A 19,838-nucleotide genomic window follows, 5' to 3' on the forward strand; every position below is an offset into this window, starting at 1 on the left:
GAAAGCCAAATGAGACTTGAAACAGACTGAGAGGCTCCTTTCATTACCAAGAAGCTCATTCAAATAAAAGATGTGCTTCAAATGCCAAACTCCTGTGTCACACACACTCTTTGTTTTTTACATTTAGTTTTCTGGGATCTCGTCACAATACGCACAGCCTATGTAACCTACCAACTGTGGTGACCTGGTGACCTCTCCCTCTGTCGCCACCTTCAGGACAAACTCAGACTTCATGTCCTGGAGGACCTCTGAGTGTGTGCGCCTCTCGGTTTGGGGCAGTCCACTCTCTGAGCTTTTTCTGGCTGCTGAGAGAACAAGATGTCAACATCTGCTGCAGCTGTTCACTCCCCAGCCGTTTACTGTGTGTGTGTGTGTGTGTGTGTGTGTGTGTGTGTGTGTGTGTGTAACCAGCACTAACGGCTAACGGATGCCTCTGTGAACATCTATAAAAAAAGTGTGGGTTTGCTGTGGTTTCTGATGTTTCATGACGTTCATCCATACCGTTATTGCCTGGACCTCTCACACACACACAAACAGACACACACACATTCAAGGTGGTGGAGGGAGGTAAGGCATCTTTGGCCGGCCTCAGACCACCAACCGCCCTCTCTTTATCTCCTTTTTCCTCTCTTAGCCTTTTTTTCTGGCTCCGGAAAACCAGAAGCCTCTTGCGTTGCACAATTTCGGCCCTCAGCAGGCAGCCAGCAGGAGGCTCTGAGTGGGTGGGGGTAAGGGTGGGAGTATGGTGTCTTATTGTCTGATAATAGCATATGATGCTCTGTGACAGGCTGAGGCCTCTGCTAGCACTGCTGCCATCTCACTGTGGAGTTTGGGCAATAAGTCCCATTAAACCTGCAGGACTTTTGGGGCCTCTGTGACATTCAGTGACCCACAAAGTAACTTTGTGTTTATTTAAATGTAACTTTACATGGAAAGACTGAGATTTTTCCCATCACTTTACATTCAATAATCAGCAAGTCAAAGTGTGTTTCTAGCAGATTCGACTGAAAATCAAAAAATGAAATCTCTCATTGATGAAGGTGATCAGACACTTTGCTTTGGCTGCTTCCTGTTGGCTTTGATAATCCAGCACATGAAGACACACGGAGCAGAAACAACACGCTTCAGAGTGAATCAAAACCAGAAGACGCTAAAAAAGTAAAATAAAATAAAGTGCAAAGCAAAAACAAAGTCAGCAGTGTTTACAGACACTAAACAGGCTTTCTGCTTGCTCCTGCTGCAGGCGGCCATCTTTACTGCAGGACTGTGTCTAATGATTTGGTGTATTAGTGAGTTAATATTTTTGTGGTTGTTGTGCTTTGGTTTTACTGTTTTTATATTGTTCTTTGTGGATGATTGCTTCAGAGTCTGTCTGTTTCCAATAAGGGGCAATAAAATAACTGACCTGAACAGTGACATCAGCACCCAGAGGTCACTCACGGTCATGTTAGAGTTTCTTATGTGATTTAAAAAAGCTCAGGCAGTTAAAAAAAAAGAAGAATGAGTGATTCATTTGGAGCTTGAGCTTTTTGGTATTTCAACAAACTGGATTATATTTTTATCACTGATTGATATTATGCACAGATTAATCTGACAAGTATTTTATGTTTAAGTCCTAACTATGCAATCCACTACACTGCTGTGACGGCATGAACAAACTGAATAATACTTCAGATTACATTTATTCCGTTCATTAATATACAGAAAACATACAGATGTAGTACTTTTTAGTTCTGCTTTGTGGATATTATAAATGGAATCCCGATTGACGGCGAAACAACTAGTAGCTCAGTGTTCCAACATTTGTAAGCGAGCTAAGATCCAGTGGGACTACCAGATACAAACAGGCAAAATGGTGACAGCTAATCAAACGGACACAGTGGCGGTAGACAAGCAGAGGAAGACGGCCGTAGTGATAGACGCAGCGATCCTGAATGACAGCAACATCAGGAAGAAGGAAGACGAGAAGCTGGTTAAGCACCAAGGGCTCAGAGAAGAGCTGGAGAAGATGTGTAGGGTGAAGGTAACGTTGGTCCCAGTGGTAATGGGAGCACTCGGTGCAGTGACTCCTAAGCTAGGCGAGTGGCTCCAGCAGATCCCAGGAACAACATCGGAGATCCCAGTCCAGAAGAACGCAGTCCTAGGAACAGCTAAGATACTGCACAGGACCCTCAAGCTCCCAGGCCTCTGGCAGAGGACCCGAGCTTGAAGGATAGACCGCCCGCAGGGGCAAGAGGGGAATTATATATATATATATATATATAGTTTTTCATTTATTTTATTTTTTTCAGAATAGCACTGAAATTTAAAAAATATACCAGCCAAAAGCAAGACAGTGGGTGGAAGCTCTATTTATTACACATCACATTATAAAAGCAAGCTTAAAAGTTTTTCAGACATTATATCTGCTTCATTCGTCAAGAAATGTTGAGGGAACAGGCCTCACCTGGTCATGAGAGTGTTTGTCATAACATTTTTGAGCCTTGGAAAATGTTATGTTTCCTAAACAGTTCATGCTAAATTGTTGTTCCATCTCCCCTGAACTATAGCTGAAAGTCTGCACTTCAAGCACATATTGACTGCTTAATGTAAAGTCCCAAAAACTCAGGGTTTCCCCACATAAGGATGAATCAGATATTAATAATTAATCAATAATTGATCAGACTTTATGTTAAACTGAGTTTCTTTTCAAACCTGTTTTCTGGAACAGGTTTGATTTAAAGCCATTTCTAAAACTTTGAGTTTTATGTGTGTGAGGCAGCTGAAACTAAACCCAGGCTGTTAATGTTTATGCACTGGATCACATGAGTGATGAGTTTATCCTGGTAGCTGTCGATAAATGCTGCTGTCAGAAGGAGGGGGGAGTGGAGGCGTGGGGACCCAAATGTAGGAGGCAAAATAAGATGTGTTAAATAACAAAAAGTGAGTCATTTATTGGGCTGGAGACCAAGTCCACAGTAAATACAGCTAACAAAAATCTAAAAACACAGGTGATCACAGAGGACGGCACACAGGAAGCAAAAACAGCAGACACGTCTGAAAAGCTTTACCCTCACAAATTTCTCTTTTTTAGGCATTAGGTCACCTAAAACCCGACAACGCTGCTGTTAGCTGCTGTGGCATCATTGGGCTTGACCCTCTTAGGCAGCTTGGTGTCTGATTGGTCAGTTTTCCTCTTATTCTTAGTGACCACTTTCCGCTTTCTGGTTTGGATTCCATCTTTCTTCAAGGCCAGCGGACGATTCACCTGCAAACATTTAACAAAGACTCAGCCTCAAAGTACAAGGAAACCTTCTTTGCTGTTTTACTCTTACTAGAGGAAGTACAAGCATGTGGCCAGAGCAGTATTTGGGTTTGTAGTACCCGGTGTAGTCTGTAGTAGAGTCCGCAGGCGTTGCAGACGGCTTCTCCTGCAGAGTTTCTCCTCCACAGCGTCGTGCGTTCAGTCAGACAGTTGACACACTGAGTTCCTTTCCTCTGTATCCTGCTCTGGAATAACACATCATACTGTTTTGTATTATGCTGCACCATTTTGGATTATATTTTAAGGTAATTTAACACAATTTTCTTTTTCAAACAAGATGTTTTAGAGGGAACAAGAACAAGTTTCTCACAGGAAATCTGAATTTTTCCGTAATAAATAAGAGGAAGAAAACTAGCATGACTTTCAGTGCATGTCCCTCATCCAGCAGATGATGTTAGATCTGTTCCTGTTGTTCAATTATTTTCTTAAGTATAAGCCTCAAAACCAGAAGTTTTACCATCAGAATATAAATGAAGTACCTAAAGTAAAAGTACTCAGTCTGCTGAATCACATTCATCATATTAGAGGATTAGAATTACTGATCAGTTATTGTGTCACTTTATTGTTTCAGCTGGAGGTGGTTTCATTACTTATATGGGCAGGGTTAAATATAAGAAGAAGAAGAAGAAGTAGCTAAAAATTTAAAATAATGGTATGGAGTACAAAGTACAATAAAAATAGTATTTTCAATTCAATTTTATTTATACAGCACCAAATCACAACAACAGTCACCTGAAGGCACTCTCTATTGTAAGATACACCCTACAGAGAAAACTCCAGCAATCACATGACCCCCTATGAGAAAGCACATTGGCAACAGAAGGAAGGAAAAAACTCTCTTTTAACAGGAAGCAGAACCAGGCTCAGGGAGGGGCGGGGCCATCTGCTGCGACCGGTTGGGGTGAGAGAAGGAAGACGGGACAAATAAACAGTATAACAGTATCTAAGTAGAAAGTAGTAGAAATGTGTCAGTAAAGACAGTAAAGTACATTAAAACTGTGCTTCAGTAAATGTACTGAGATACATTCCATCACTGGTCCTGTCAGCAGAAATAAACATGTTTACAGCCTGATCACAGCTGCAGGGCGATTTTTTATGACCTGCTCACTTTTGAGTTTGTTAGTTTCATGACTGCTTTGGCTGACCCAGTGCAGGCGGGCGTCTGCTGGGCTTCACCTCCACTCATCTGAGTCTCTACAATGGACCTCTAGACCATGTTTCTGCTGTTGAGGCTTTTTTCGACCATTTTCAGTGCAATTATCTGACAAACACAGTTACTGTGCAGTTATTTGTACGAACAGACCATCGGAGCAGTCTGTGCTGCAGTGCTGGTGACTGAAATTTTGTGTTTTTGTTTCTGAATCTCGAGCACGTAGGGGTCCACATGGGTCCAACCGACAAAACTGATGCCATCAAATGGTGAGCATGAAGCTCCGTGCAGACGTCCAACTTTTTCATGACTGCTTGGACTCTTTCACACAAACATAAAGTGCAACCAAATGCCCTTTGAGCCGACTTCAAGCAGACTTCAAATAAGTATAACAGAAATAACTCATCCATCATCTATGCAGTTGTCTTGTTTGAAACTGAATTTAACCCCTAGTTATGTGCACAGATTAGCTAACTAGCATTTAACTAATGATCTCTCTCACAAACCGGAGCGAAGCATCTTGGCGTCTACGTCCATCTTTTATAAACAGTCTATGATTTTAACCCCAATCACAATCTTTTCCTAAACCTCAGCAAACAGCAAAAGCAGAAGTAAACAAGAAGTGAAAACAAAAGTCTGCTGTGAGTGAAACCGAACACAAACCGCGCTCTCCAACTGTGCACTACACCTGCCTTCTTACACTGTTATCACCATCACTTACACATTTACAACAGCACTCCAAATAATGGTTATCAATTAGTTTCCAAAGCAATAATTGACTCTTAACATTTATATTTTTATTCTTGGTGAACAGTAAAAAAACAAAAAAAACTATTACCCAAAATTCATTTAACTTGAAGTTGTATTATAAAGTGTTAGATGGTACTGTTTGTATTGTTCGTCACTGGGTATCATAAATAATTAAGAATTAGTCTGTCAATCAGAGGAGCCACTTACCACCCGGCAGGGCCCAGGCCAGTAACTTCAAACTACAATGACCCGACCTCCCTAAGGATGCCTGAGCTGGAGTTCATGACTTTATTTGATCAAACCTGATAATTGATGCGATCAATGAAAATGAAAAAAAGCAGGAGAAAACTTTGGCATTAAACAGTGGTTAGCTTAGCCTGCAGAGCAGCCTGGTGTGTTTATCTCTGCAGGATGTCACATGACTGAGTTGAGGGTGTATGGCGGGAGTCAGAGTCAGTAAGAAACTAGTAATTATGGCATAAACATCTTACAACCAGCCAGCTTGGTCCTGGCATCATTACTGAAATAAACATGGTTTCTTCCATTTCTACAGTTGCTGGTTTACTCTCTGTTTTGTTGGGCACCAGTAACAGAGTGAAAACTGCCATCTTGAACAGTTTTTTCTTGTTCACTGATGACAGCTGTGTCTGCCGGGGCTAACTGCCAAAGCTGTGAATGCTAAGTTATGAAACTGAGATCCAAAGAAATTTGGATGTGTATGCTAAGGTACTCTGATTACTCTGATGTACTGGTGTAAATTATTGTGCTGTGTGTACTTTATTCTCCATTCATCCATTCTCTTCTGCTCATCCTCATCCGGGTCGCCCATCCCAGCTACCACAGGGCAAACAGAGAGACGACAACCGCTCACACTCGCATTCACACCTATGGGTAATTTAAAATTCTAATTCTATAATGTGAAATAATTTACTACATCACTTCATTATGTTTTCTCAGAATCATTAAGTTTCTGACACCAGCAGCAAAGAGAAGGGTTTGGTCCAACCTTTAAATGTTAACTATAGGTTCAGAATTCCACTTTTAACTGATTATACTGTATGTACAACGTGCTCTGAGGAGTCCCTATGACAGGACGTCATGTTCCCGTTTGTCATGTCAGTTCAGTCATCAGAAACAAAAAAAATGAACTTTGAAAGTGATATACTTTCTTACTTATATTACTATTTATAATGTGAATTTCTGCCTAGGGCCCCAACAGACACCAGAATCATCAATGACTGCAACTTTGCAAGCAATCTTTATTATATAAAAGATAAATTAATATAGATTCGGATGCCTGTGAGGGACTTAATTAAAATGAAAACAATAATGTAAACTTCAAAAAAACTCTTCATATATCTACATAAAATTTTTAAATAAAAATGCTATCATCCAAAGTCCTACCTGCTGTACAGTGTAGAATTTAGATTTTCTGATGCTCCTTTTAAATTGGAAACATTTAAAAGCAATATAAGCAATAAAACCTGATTTTCTAATTAAAACGTTAATACCATTTAATTTTCAAATACGTGTGTGTCGTCTTACAGCTCGTCTCTTCGGTCTCAGCAGCGGTGTGTTGTTGGCTTCCTGTCTGAGGCCGCAGGTGTTACACAGGAGTCGACCTGCAGCGTCTCGCCTCCACAGGGGGGCGCTCTGCATCCCACAGCTCACACACTCGCGCTGCTCTGAGCAAACGATGACAAATCACACATCAGCACAAAAGACACACACACTGATCTACTAGCACAGGCAGGTAATTACTCACCTGGTCCACATCCCTGCCCCCAAGACAGACTGTCAGGTAGCATCCAGTCACCTGAAGAGGGGGAGGAGGGTGTGTATAGGTTGCCATGGTAACTGTTACATCCAGGTGTTGAGGAGAGGAGGTGGGTGGGGGATGGAATCAGAGCATGATTACTATACAAGGATGAAGAAGATGGAGGTGGGATGTAAGCAGGGTTCGGTGATTGACAGCTGGAATCATTCAGCCAGAGGCAGGGGGTGAGGAGGAGCGAGGGAGGGGCCTCTTGGGATGTGCATGGTGATTGGAGGAAAGTGTCTGAAACGACCGCAGGCTCCCTGACCCCTGAGGAGCCCGGCTGTGGGGTCAAGGACGTAACAGAAAAAGCGTAACAAGCATAAATAAATATAAATATATCTTATATATCAATATAAATCAACTAAATATCAGATGAGGAAACTTTGTTAAGTTTGATGAAGGTCAGGCGCTCTGGACGCTTCACAAAATAAGAAACATATAATTTCCTGTAATTACTTTTAAAATGTTTTTTTAGTTAGACCAGGGCCCCATTCATCGAACCGAGCTAAGCTCCAACCCCTTTAGTCCCCGGGTACCATCTCTGATACACACATTTTTGGGGGAGTTTTTGAGACGTCTACATCATCAGTGTGATTTTTTTCCCATGAAAAACCTAAATAAATTGCACAATACATTGTTAAACATTTTTTTAAATGCCAGGCGTCGCAAATACGATACAAATGTAAAGTCATATGTGGAAATTCAAATTTCAAGAATTTTTCAATCTAATTTGTCAGATGTTTCAATAAACTTTTCAAAAAATTAAATATTCTTTCAAAGAGCTCAACATGTGCATAAGAATCACCAAATAATTTATGGCGAGCCAAAGTCACCAAATAACATTTTCAATAACGTTTTCAGGACGCCACTTTTTACTTCTGTACAGGTAAAAGCACATTAAAGCAAAAACATTAACTACTTAATCAGAAGAAAAAACCCCCACTCCATATGCTTATTGAACATCAGATTACATACTTCCGTACTTGTACTTGATTACATTTTGACTCCGTAAGCAAGAATATAATAAAAGACTCTCACCTTAGTACTGAAGCTTGTTTCAGATCTGTTGGACGTCACAGCAGAAGACCAATAAGCTAACGGCGAATAGTTTGACATCATCGCTGAATTTCTAAGAGGAGGTAAGAAAAATTAAAGTCAGAGTGAGTGCTCTCTCTAACACAAAGGATCACAGCTCTATTTTCTGATGGTACTCACAGAGGCTGAAGAGATTTGAGGGTTTTAACTTCATCTGAATGCAGCTCTGGGGTCTGAAGGAGGGCGACCAGGAGGAAGAGGAGGGGTTTGACTCCTCCTACAAATTCTGACGTGGGTTTTTTGAAAGGGATTTTTTTTTAATTATTGAAATTTTGAGTTTCCAGTGTTTACATGGCTGTTATCATTTACTGCTGTAAACATGTTATAATATGAGATCACTGTCAGACCACTGGAGTCCAGGTTCAGCCCACAACTCGCCTCAAAAACACATCAAAAAGTAAAGAAAAGAAAAAAATTCTTCTTCTACTTTTCCTTGTCTGCTGTTCCAGTTGTGGACGCTCTAGTTAAACATCGCCACACACAGTACTGATGTCAGTGTGTGTACAAATAATCACTAATCCACAGGTTCAATCTGCTCTTACGCTCCGTTTCAGTCAGTTTTTTTTACCCTTGGTTCAGTATGATGCCACTGAGTACATTCCTTGATATGGTCGTCTCAGGCACACAGCTCTTGCTGAAAACACATCATTATTTTCAAGATTAATTCTCAGAAATGACATATTTAAAGGAAAAAAATGTTCAGGAATCAACCCAACTTCTCCACACTTTACTTTATTAATGACTTTAAATAAAACTCACAACATGTTTCATAAACAGAACAGAAACCTGCTTGATTTTGTGTTTTTAAATTATTTCATCCTTTTGCCAAATGGAGACCCGGTGGAGCTAAAAATCAAATTAAATAAATTCCTTTTAGTCCAATAAATTCAGTGTGTGGAAACGTAACTGTATTAGGTGATTTTCTCACGGTTACAGGTGGTTACGGAAGAGGTTCAGGCTCAGGAAAGACCATCAGAAATCTTCTGTGTGAGCTGAAATTCATAAAACAATGTGAATTCAGTCTATAGCAGAGCGTTCAGTAAACCAGATAATAAATAAATAAATAAAACAAGATTAACTGGTATAAGAGCAGCTTAGAGATGGTAAAGATCAGCGGTCAGTTCAGAGGCAGGAAGCATATCCCTGTATTAGGGCAGGGTCTACCACACTGTTCTGCAAGGGTAGGTCCACTGAGAAGTCAGTGGGCGGAGCCTGGAAGCGTTGGCGGGGGGGTCGCCCTCCCCTTTCAGGGATGGGCAGCTCTGAGTGGTGAGCAGGAATTGGCGAAGTAAAGAAATATGGATGGAGGAGAGCCTGCAGTAAGGAGGAGAGGACAGGCAGAGCACTGATCAATAATCAGTTTATTAAACTTTATCTGAGTGATAATGGGTGAATGGGAGAATATAATGGCTACGTTCCAAGAAATGATTCTTTATGTAAAAATGAGAGGACCTCTGACCGAGCCCTGAGGAACTCCACCTTTGAACTTAAGGTCTGCTTCAGGTTTCTTACCTGTCTGGCTGAGCAGCGCTGTTTAGATGGATACACCAGGAACTTATAGAGCAGGTCCACTGCCTGAGGGGGCATGTCAGGGACGATTTCCTCCAATGGGATTGCTGGATTCTCCTTAAAGGTGATTTTATTGTAATCTGGCAACTCCACTATCTCCTGGAGACAGACAGGAGAGGGATTAAAATGTTTTAACCAGTTTCACAGCCATAGAAGAAAAAAACAAGACAAAATTAAACTTCGCAGAGTGAATTATTTTACCTTAGCCTTCAGATAAAATCTCACACAGACCACAAAGATGTCGCCAGACTTCAAACAGTTGTAGGTTTTTAGAGTAAACACACACAGTTTCTTTTATCAGTTTGGTTTGGAGTGCCACAAGGATCAGTTTTAGGTCCGATTTAATTTCTCTACATATTCATCATCATTTACTGCTAGTCTAAAAACATTTAAACATTTTAAATAAAGCTAAACGGAGGCCAACCAATATTTCAGGCAGATGATTGCAGGCCTATCACATATAATAATATACTGATGATGATTATGATGTTGACTATGCACTGAAAAACATTATTTTAAAAAATAACACATTGCGTCTTTTTAGCACATTTAAAGTTAATGAACGTGGATGTGGGCGGACATTTATATGCACTATGTCCAAAGATGAAAGAGTAAACACTACCACAGTGTGAATACACTGAGTGAATACATGTGGAAATTAGGCAGTGTTCCAGTTTATTTTACATCCTCATTGTGTTTACATTTTCACGATATGTCTTTTATATAAAAGACAGAATGTGTGAGATGATACTTTGATATAAAGCTTAATACTTAACCTAATACAAAAAAAGATCGAGAAGAAAATGAATGTATATTAATGTAACGTCCCCTGAAGTGATGGAAAAACCAGTGTGTATCTTACAGGCCAGCTGTCCTGAGTCGGGGTTCCCAGCACTCTGAGGACACAGCAGAGCTGCTCGATGTCGTTCTCTCCAGGAAACAGAGGAGACGAGTTCAACAGCTCCCCAAAAATACAGCCGACCGCCCTGAAACACACACACAAGCGCACACACGGACTAAACAGTAAGCCATGACTTCAGACTGCTGCTGCCCCCTGCTGTTCATCTCTGATCACTGGACCAATTTACACCTGAGCAGGAACTGTGAACACTAACAGAGTTAGCGTGTACTGAAGCTACAAGCTTACTCTTTCTTATTATATGGTCCCATGTTACATAGTATGTTAAAGAGTAATATATAATAAAATATGCTGATACAGGAAAAGAATACAAGCAGGCACAACAGAAACAAAAGCATCTAGGTTTATTGAGTAAAAGCTAATCAGCAGAGGATTCACAGTAGATAATCAAATCAAATTTATTTGTACAGCACATTTAAAGACCAAAGTGCTTTCCAGTAAAACCATGATACAGATAAAATCACAATATAAAATATAAATTACAGATATAAAATAATGACATAATATAAATGCAGAGCCAGATGAAAATCACACTAATTAGCCTCGAATGCCAGGTTAAACAAGTACTATGTAACGTAAATGTATATAATGTAATGTAAGCTATAATGATCGAACAACAGCAAAAAAATAATAGTGTGGGCGCTACTTTTAGCAGCGTTTTCAGGGTTGTACTCACCACAGGTCGACTCCCTCGTCGTACTTTCGGGCTCCGTACAGCAGCTCAGGGGCTCTGTACCATCTAAACACACACAGTGGTCAAATGTAGCTCAGTGCATTTACTGCACATTACTGATAAAGTATCAGTAATATCCAGTTGAAAGTGGTGATTATTTTAGAATGAACTGAACCAACAAGTCACATGACATGGCGACTTTAACATGATTATTATTTACTGGTGTAATGAGCACCTCAAATCTGAATATGTGAATCTGTTCTGTGACACATTTGTTCACCAGTTGAGCTTTAAAGCAAGTCTGAGTGAATATTTAAAGTATCAACTGACTGCATTTTCCATGTCACCACATGGATTTTTCCCAGCAGCACTAAAGCTAATGCTGTGCTTGTGCTTACTTTATAGAGCCATTTTCTGTATTACATTCAGCCATTCAGATACTGCATTACTGCATTTTATATACAAAAGTACTTACTTTTAGGTTCATTATATTGCATTTAAATTTTCACTTGAGATCTTTCATTTTACTGTCATTTTTCTATTTAAATGAGCATTTTGCTCTTCGTGTTTTTTACCTCACTGAGTTCTTTTGGTAAGTCATACTGTATTTTATTTTGATTAGCTAAAGCTACCTGCTAAATAAAGTATTTCTTATTTAATCTCATCTTATCCTATTTACCTGGTGGCCACCTGGTGGCTGTACAGCCTCTCTCCCTGCTCGCTGAACAGCCGGGCCAGACCAAAGTCTGCAATCTTCAGGTGGCCTGAGGAGCTGATGAGCAGGTTTGCTGGTTTCAGGTCCTGCAAACACACAAACGTCATTTTATAATTGGTTTGATTTATTTTGTTAAAGAAAAGAAACCCGAACACCACCTTCTCACCTCCTCCTGCAACACCTCAGACTGCAGCAACTATTCAGTTTTTTAGCATTTCCCATATTTTCAGCTTTTCATTTATTATGAATAACCAACAGTATTTAAATAACCTTGTATGCTTAAGTGTTGCTTGTTACAAACACAGGATTCACTGAGAAAACAGTCAGATGACTCATTAATGATAATAACTGTTAGCTGCGCTCACCCGGTGCATGACATTGTTGTGATGCAGGAAGGCCACGCCCTTCAGCAACATCATCATGTAACTTTTGACCTGCGCAGGGGTCAGAGGGCGCTGGGAATTCCTTATGACCTCAGAGAGGTCAGACAGCATGAAGTCGAACACCAGGACGAAGCCCGTGCCGTGAGGAAAGACGTCCTTCAGCTTCACCACCTGAGGAGAAAGTCACAGAAAGAAGTCCTGCATCCCTTCAGACTCCAGACACTCTGCAGCTTCTTATAATTTTCTCATATAGCCTAATCTCCTTTTTATTAACATGTCTGTTATGCTTGGCTCTTTTCTTGCTGCTCTGCTTTGATCGTCTATGTTTTCCATGTACTAATTTTTGGTTTCTGTTATATTTTGTTTGTGACATCCCCCCAGCCACCAGGGGAGCTGGAGCATATCCCAGCTACCATAGGGCAAGAGGCAGGGTACACCCTGGACAGGTGGGCAGTCTGTTGCAGGGCTAACACATAGAGACATACAACTATTTGTACTCACATTCACACCTATGGGCAATTTAGAATAACCAATTAACCTAACCCCACTAACTGCATGTCTCTGGACTGTGGGAGGAAGCCAGTGTACCCGGAGAGAACCCAGGGAGAACACGCAAACTCCACACAGAAGGGAGTCGAACTCATACTCAGGACCTTCTTGCTGTGAGGCAGCAGTGCTACCCACCGCACCACCGTGCTGCTAAACACTAATCAAATTTTAAGATTAAAATGACTCTTATCTGTAAAAACTGTCTGCACATTCACTCACATGCTCGTTGTCCTTGATCTCCTGCAGTGCTTTAATCTCCCTTAGAGCCTGGTTCGGAATGCCGTCTTCCAGCCTCCTCAGAGCCACTTTCTTCAGAGCCACCGTCTCCCCTGTCTGACACACAAGAACATTTCCATGTCACATATCTAAGCCGCTGAGGTTAGACCCCAAATTTAATGCTGATCGGATTACAAAAAAAAGAAAAAAAGAAAAAAAAAAGAAATGAAGTAAGATGCAGACATAAAAGCACCAGTCCGTCACCTCAATATGTTTGGCCTTGAAGACTATGCCATGAGCTCCTTCTCCTGTCCGACCCAGAATGTTATACTGCTCCATGTTTTCATGAGCGTTTAAAACAGCTTCAGTTAATCTGGATTTAATCTGGTCACAACTCTCACTGATGTTTTTGTTAATTCAAAGAGTGTGTGGTTTGAAGTAAACCCCCAATGATATACAAATCAGCTCCTTGGAACAGCAAACCAGAGAGAGGAACGCAAACCTCGAACTTCACTCAAAAATTAAGCCGTTCACGATGCTGCGCACGATTGCTCAATAAGATACAGTTATTAAACTATTATTTTAAGCCCAGTAAAACTTTAAACCGTTAACTTAAATTCGGCTTATATTACATATGCAACAACAAACAGCTGTAAAGAAAAGTCTCTCAGAAAATAAATCCTGACCACGGGAAGCGAGACAGCTAGCTGTTGGCTAACGTTGCCTTGGCAACGTCTTAACTCAGATAACCCAGCTAAAATTTTAAAACCTGTTACTGTTTAACTTCTGCTGCCGGCTTGACACGCACGCTTGTTAAGAAAGAAACTACAAAAACGACGATATTTAATTTTTTTAATACGCATTTTCATTCAGGACGTTTTAATAATTGTTTCGTGTTACAGTAGCTAGCTACAGAGCCGCCCGTGGTCTGCCATGTTTGTTTACAGTGACGTCATGAGACAGGACCTCCATAGAGCCAGAGCAGGTAGAAAGCATTAACCAGAATCAACGTTTTATTTTGTTTTATTTTATTTTTGATTCTTTTTTTGTTCTTGTTTGCTGTTTCATTTTTTAACGTACAAACTTAACAATTTGACTTGAACATTTGATTCGATTAATGATTAAAAAGCAATTTAGTTTATTTTTTGGTTTATAAAGCAAGTCTTTTGAACTGCATAGAGATGTACTTGATGTGTCTAAAATTTATAATCTGCTCAGGAAAATGCTTCAAATTTCCCTGACCGACAGACAGACTTTTCTGAATCCAATTGGGAAATGTTTGTTTTACAGCAGCAGGATAAAGAATAAAAATAATTCACTCCGTACTGGTATTCTACATAACGAAAAAGGCCTTCTATTCTACTATATTAAAAAATAAAGTAAGAAATTTTTTTTAGAGTTTCCGAGTTTATGCTATCATTAATTGACAAGCTTTTGCAGCGTTGCTGTCGTTTCGTCTTTTCTGTTTTCACTAAATCTATTCTTTGGGTTCATTTTGAAACCCGGAAGTACTTGTTCACACTTTCTTCTCATCCGGTGTAGAGTGGCGTGTTTACGTCCTGTCTTAGGCATGCTAGCCGGAGAGTTTGGTGTGCAGAAACATTAAAGTTTACGACAGAGAGATCGGGCAGTTCGCAGCTGGACTTTATCCGCAGCTCAACCGAATGTTTTTTCTGTTATTTGTAGCTTCTTTTAAAGAGAAGACAGTGAAGAAATGTCTGCTCCCGACAATGCCACAGCTAGACCTAACGTGGACCAGAAGGTCCTGCAGTATGAAACCTTCATCAACGAAGTCCTGAAGAGAGACTTACAGTAAGAAGACACTACAGCTGATGTCTGAACACAGTTTATTATGTCCTTACAGAGAGCTTTATTCAGTTACAGAACTTTAAAAACTAAAGTAAAAGAAATGTAATCTGTAGTTAAAGTAGTGCAAAATACTTGTGTAGATATGAGTTTATGAACTCAGATTTTTATCCAGGCAGACTTTGAACAGGTAGTAGAGGCGATATGAAGGTCAATGAGGAGTGACTACAAATTAAAGTCATTTAAAGCTTAATTAACAGCCTAATAAAGGTCAAGTCTCACAGCTGCTGATTGTATAATAGTGCTGGTGTCATTTTGGTCCCCCTCCGTGCCTTAATTACTTGCAGACTGATTATTAAATATTTACACTCACAAGTTGCTTTTTTAGGAATACCTGCTCAACCCAAATATCTTATCAGCGATTCATGTAGCAGCAACTCAATTCATTTAGGCATGTAGACGTTGTCAAGACAGCCTTTGCGTGCAATGTGTTTTTAATACAGTGGGATTGTTATACATGTCACTGCTGTGCCAGCACTGCAACAACTGGGGCAACAAACCAGACAGAACTGGAGCGTTTTGACCACACTAAGAGGAAACCTCTTACTGCTTCACATTCTGCAGCCAGTACTGCAGAGCAGAGCTCAGCATGAGCTAACAGAGTGCGAAGCACATCCAGGGACACAAGCTGTTTAGGAAAACTGTGGAGTACACTTGGCAATTGGGTCAACAAGCTCCTTCACAGCTCCATTAGAAGCAGCCTCAGACCATCTTATTTAAAGTGGATCAGTTTTGTTAATTTACAGCTTTATATTGTTTTTCTTGAACACTATGACACTAGAGTAGCTTTGCATGATTCATAGTTCAAAATAATTCTTTTTTGCCTATGACATGACTGGTTTAGCTCCCCAGACAGCGGGTGGGTGGGCTATAATAGGGATATCTCCTCTCAATGACATCATACAGATTCAAGACTTGAAAAAGTATTTAGAGCAATCTAAGGCGTTAGCCTTTGGTTCACATGGGTTACTTGTACATGCACAGACCCGACTGGTTGTGTTTAATGTGAACACTGACAATTTTATTAGGGTGTAAGAAAAGAAATACAGAAATTACTTTGTACAGTTACAGAACAAAATGGTGCAAAAATCTAAAAACTACACCTAAGAAGGAGCTCAGTTATATAGAAAGGATACAATAATGAGCTTGAATCTATTATAAGTACACATGTGTGATGGATAAGAAGGGTAGATCTAATCTTACAGGTATTTATGTGGTTCTTCAGGTTGGCATCTGAGTGTTCAGTGACACAGACTAAAGAGTTCAGGTGTCTGAAATGCTGTTTGGTGCTTTGAATCAGATTTTCTTGGCGTGTTTAGGCTGTTTGAATTATTTTGGTGCATCTGAAGGCGTTAATGTTCTCTGTAAATCAAGTGACGGCTGTCGTTTGGCAGGAAGGTGGTGGAGCAGAGGGATCAGGTTTATGAGAAGATCTCTCAGTACCTGCAGCTGAAGAACACCATACAGAGTCTGCAGGTAAACGCACACAAAATGTACTGTGTTATTTTGAAGATCTGTAGGTTTTTCAGTTTAGAAAAGAAGAGATTTCCACATCAAACTGGAGATCGTTGTAGTGTTTGTGCTGGCTGTCATTCTCTGTTAATGTTAAATGCTTCTGTCTGCTGGTTAATGAGCTGCAGACTGAGCTCTGCCAATACAGACATCTCTCTCTGTAGCTTCTCTGTGTGAGCTGTTTCTGTAATTCAGCACACTCTTCTGTGAGGAAAGATGGTGGAGCTTATCGGACCTCCATCAATACAGCTGAGCCTCACTGCAGCTGTTTATCCAGCAGATCAATACATGTGGCTCATTAGGCCGAGAGCTGTGAACCCAAACCTCCATCGTCTGGATCAAAGAGCCTGAAACTACAGCTGGAAAATCAAAACATTCAGACATTTTACCTCCACTTTTCAGATATTTAAAAAAATAATTTTTTATTTGTTTTTATTTTATTTAGAGGATGGACGTTTTTATTTTAGTTTTCAGATATTTTTTTAAATCACTCTCATAATCATTGATGTCTGTGTAGGTTTTCAGTCATCCAGGTCATGGTAATCTAAGGAGCTTGGAAAGAAAAGCGACTCGACTTCTTTAAGTTTCTTGAAGACGTTTCATCCAAGAAGCTTCTTCAGTTCTAAAACTAAACGGTGAAGAGTCCCAGGTCTTTAAGTCCTAGTGGGAGTTGTCCCATAAGAGGGTCGTTGACCCGACTATTAATCATGTGCCCCATCACACACCTTGGCTCATGTGATTTAATACTTTGAACTGTCCAACATTTGGTCTTAGAACTGAAGAATCTTTCCGGATGAAACGTCTTCAGTCACTTTTCTTTCCGAGCTTCTTACATATTCACTGATATATTTTTCTGTGGAAACCCCGCCAAACAAGCCAAACTCATTCAGTCTCTTTTCTAACTGTCATGTCATGAACGTTAACCTCTAACATGCTGTCTGAGGCCTGTAGACACTGAGATGGAGTATTTTTTTCTCTGAGCTTGGGCCGCCTGTTCCACGAGTGAATGAAAGTCACACGCTTCTTTGTGTTCCTGCAGGAGGCGGGCTCTCAGCAGCTGAAGACAGACGTTGATCTTGGCTGTAACTTCTACGTTCAGGCTGAAGTGTGAGTTGCTGACACACGAAGGTCACCAGCAGCTGTTCTGCATTCGAACAGGCAAAAATGCTGCGTTTAGGCTAATGAAGTGTGCTGCGAGACTCCAGAGAGGCTAGAGCATCCGTGCTCTGTGTTTCCAAAAGGATTTCAGTTCCTGTTTAAACTCAGTTCTCTTTTCCTTCTCCTCCATCAGTGAGGACTCATCCAGGATGTTTGTGGCCGTCGGTTACGGTTTCTTTGTGGAGATGACTCACGACGAGGCTCTGAGGTTCATCGAGAAGAAGACGAGTCAGCTCACAGCGTGAGTTCATTGTCACTGTAACACTATTAAGATTAAAAGTAGGAGAAAAAGCATAAAAATGTAATTATGTTTCAGACATTTTTCAAATGAGCTCAGAATTTCACTTTGTTGTGAAATTATTTGAAAAAAATATGTTAGAACTATTTATTTTGAAATGTCCTGATTTTGTTTTTAGATATTTTTGGTGGGTTTTCTCAATATTTATGATTTTATTATTAATTTTATCTTTAGATATTTCTCAAGTATTTTTTTCACACTTAAATTTTCCATTTTAAAACATTGATATTTTTGTTGTATTATTATTTTTTTCTGACAATTTCCTGTTTTTATTGTACTTTAAAATTAATTTTTATTTGTTTATTTAGAATTTAGAATTATTGGAATTATTACTAATTTCTCTATTAATAATATATTACTAATATTTTTTATTTTATATTTTCTTTTTTTTATTATTATTATGATTGATTATTTTTTACGATTTGTTGTTGCATACCAATGTCTATTAGCTAGCTCATGTTAGCTCTTTGTTAGCACTGTCACTTTTTGCCATGCTAACCCTGTGTTTGTGTTACAGCTTCACGGAGCAGCTCACAAAAGACTCTGCCAAAATAAAAGCCCATATCCGCATGGTGCTGGAGGTCAGTTTCTTCTCAGGTGGATTATAGGACAGTTTTTATATAATAATAGTTTCTGTTGGGTGCAGGAGTTTTCCTCTGGCTTATACTTAAGTACTAAATAACTTGTTACTCATTTCTGAGGATTTTACAGTCAATGAAGTTTGAACATTGAACTAGAAGTAAAAAGTTTTACCCATCTAATGAAATACATCAAGATCAGATTTGAATATGTTCAGTTAAAACACTGTTTTTCAGTATTTACTGGTGACAAAAGGGTTAAAATAGTCAGATTGATCTGATTAATGACCAGATGTTAAAGAAGCAGGTAGAGAATCTGATTGGCTTCTTCATGTTTCCCTACTCAGGGTTTGAGGGAGCTGCAGGGCCTGGGCGACCTGCCAGAGAGCAGAAGAGGAGACGTTTTCTAGACTTTCCCACCTGACCAGCTGCAGAGGACGGGTTAACGAAAGCCGGCTGCTGATGTCAACGGTGTGTTTTGAGAAAACAGGCTCGAGGAGAAGGAAAGACTTCAGGACTAAAGCCTGAATCCCAACAAGTCCTCACAGAGCTGAAGAGGAGGATTAGTGCCTGAGCCTTCTCCGAGTCAAAACTCACAGTCATGAAACACGTACTCTCGACGTGACTTTGTGTCTTTGTGAAACTCGTCTGTTGAAAATCAGAGAATATTCCTGTTTTTTTGTTTTCTTCAGTGTCACAGTGAAGAAGGAGCTGCTCAGAGATACTCCTGCAGCGTCTAAACAGACACTTTCAGTCAATGTGACAAATTCAGGTTCAAACAAACCTGATCTCATAGGTTGAAAATAATGTGACAGGAAGTGAGTTTTCACTGTTTGGAGGTTTAAATAAATTGTTTTGTGAAAATGATCCGGACAGCTTTCCTTCCTTTGGTTTGTTGGACCTGTGCTCAAGGTGTTTCCTGGGTTTTCATAGAAATTCTTTGGATGTTTTACTGAATCTTTATTGAGGATTTAACTTTTTTTTTTCCTGACTAGCTGTATTCTAAATTTCTTTGAGAATGATGTGTTTATTCAGGTGTTTCAGGACTTTCAGCATCATCCAGCCTCCTCCTGGAAACCCTGCTGAGGCTGATCCGACACCAGGATGGGTCCACATTAACGGGTGGGTACTCTCCTCCCCTGGTTCTCTCTTGAGCCATCTTGAAGTTTTCTCAGCTGTTTCACTGGAAATACAGATGTCTGTTTTCCTTAATCTTCTCTTTAAAGACCAACAAGTCGAAGGCTTTGGACACAACACCTCCTCATCCGGCCTCCACTGGGAGAC

At 40.1% G+C, this 19,838-nt stretch overlaps 3 protein-coding genes across 6 annotated transcripts; 1 reads left to right on the top strand and 2 right to left on the bottom strand.

The window, feature by feature from the left end:
• Nucleotides 1–2,341: 2,341 nt before the first annotated feature.
• Nucleotides 2,342–9,110, bottom strand: LOC112841626 (erythroid transcription factor-like). 3 transcript variants are annotated; one of them, XM_025901865.1, is made up of 8 exons: nt 9,026–9,110; nt 8,239–8,752; nt 8,062–8,152; nt 7,123–7,303; nt 6,970–7,020; nt 6,750–6,889; nt 3,364–3,507; nt 2,342–3,247 (listed from the first exon to the last, which is right to left on the bottom strand). In XM_025901865.1, the coding sequence occupies exons 3-8, from the start codon at nt 8,140–8,142 to the stop codon at nt 3,086–3,088; spliced, it is 759 nt and encodes a 252-aa protein (XP_025757650.1). In that variant the 5' UTR covers nt 8,143–8,152; nt 8,239–8,752; nt 9,026–9,110; the 3' UTR covers nt 2,342–3,085. The 3 variants fall into 3 exon arrangements, with proteins under 3 accessions (XP_025757650.1, XP_013127287.1, XP_013127286.1); XM_013271833.3 differs by having other exon boundaries at nt 3,364–3,489; nt 6,970–7,303; XM_013271832.3 differs by having other exon boundaries at nt 6,970–7,303.
• cdk20 (cyclin dependent kinase 20) lies at nt 8,835–14,124 on the bottom strand. Of its 2 annotated transcripts, XM_005477855.4 has the most exons (9): nt 13,407–14,124; nt 13,146–13,259; nt 12,360–12,548; nt 11,959–12,080; nt 11,283–11,345; nt 10,550–10,673; nt 9,631–9,786; nt 9,198–9,432; nt 8,835–9,110 (listed from the first exon to the last, which is right to left on the bottom strand). In XM_005477855.4, the coding sequence occupies exons 1-8, from the start codon at nt 13,479–13,481 to the stop codon at nt 9,241–9,243; spliced, it is 1,035 nt and encodes a 344-aa protein (XP_005477912.1). In that variant the 5' UTR covers nt 13,482–14,124; the 3' UTR covers nt 8,835–9,110; nt 9,198–9,240. The 2 variants fall into 2 exon arrangements, with proteins under 2 accessions (XP_005477912.1, XP_013127285.1); XM_013271831.3 differs by having other exon boundaries at nt 8,835–9,432.
• Nucleotides 14,125–14,652: 528 nt separating this feature from the next.
• Nucleotides 14,653–19,421, top strand: uxt (ubiquitously-expressed, prefoldin-like chaperone). The gene is made up of 6 exons (XM_019350152.2): nt 14,653–14,954; nt 16,403–16,484; nt 17,560–17,627; nt 17,812–17,919; nt 18,494–18,557; nt 18,902–19,421. The coding sequence occupies exons 1-6, from the start codon at nt 14,857–14,859 to the stop codon at nt 18,962–18,964; spliced, it is 483 nt and encodes a 160-aa protein (XP_019205697.1). The 5' UTR covers nt 14,653–14,856; the 3' UTR covers nt 18,965–19,421.
• The last annotated feature ends 417 nt before the right edge of the window (nt 19,422–19,838 follow it).

This window comes from Oreochromis niloticus, linkage group LG20, assembly GCF_001858045.2.
Source record: "Oreochromis niloticus isolate F11D_XX linkage group LG20, O_niloticus_UMD_NMBU, whole genome shotgun sequence".
In the NCBI taxonomy this organism is placed as follows: Eukaryota; Metazoa; Chordata; class Actinopteri; order Cichliformes; family Cichlidae; genus Oreochromis; species Oreochromis niloticus.

Bases quoted from the DNA above. Each gene is read 5' to 3' on its own strand.
- LOC112841626 (XM_013271832.3), bottom strand. From the start codon at position 8,142: ATGATGTCAAACTATTCGCCGTTAGCTTATTGGTCTTCTGCTGTGACG. The intron at 7,304-8,061 runs GTGAGAGTCTTT...TTGACCCCACAG, and splicing joins AAACAAGCTTCAGTACTAAG to CCGGGCTCCTCAGGGGTCAG. The intron at 6,890-6,969 runs GTGAGTAATTAC...TCGTTTGCTCAG, and splicing joins GGGGCAGGGATGTGGACCAG to AGCAGCGCGAGTGTGTGAGC.
- cdk20 (XM_005477855.4), bottom strand. From the start codon at position 13,481: ATGGAGCAGTATAACATTCTGGGTCGGACAGGAGAAGGAGCTCATGGC. The intron at 10,674-11,282 runs GTGAGTACAACC...TGTGTGTTTCAG, and splicing joins GACGAGGGAGTCGACCTGTG to GGCGGTCGGCTGTATTTTTG. The intron at 9,787-10,549 runs GTAAGATACACA...GTCTGTCTCCAG, and splicing joins CGACTCAGGACAGCTGGCCT to GAGATAGTGGAGTTGCCAGA.
- uxt (XM_019350152.2), top strand. From the start codon at position 14,857: ATGTCTGCTCCCGACAATGCCACAGCTAGACCTAACGTGGACCAGAAG. The intron at 14,955-16,402 runs GTAAGAAGACAC...GTCGTTTGGCAG, and splicing joins GTCCTGAAGAGAGACTTACA to GAAGGTGGTGGAGCAGAGGG. The intron at 18,558-18,901 runs GTCAGTTTCTTC...TTCCCTACTCAG, and splicing joins ATATCCGCATGGTGCTGGAG to GGTTTGAGGGAGCTGCAGGG.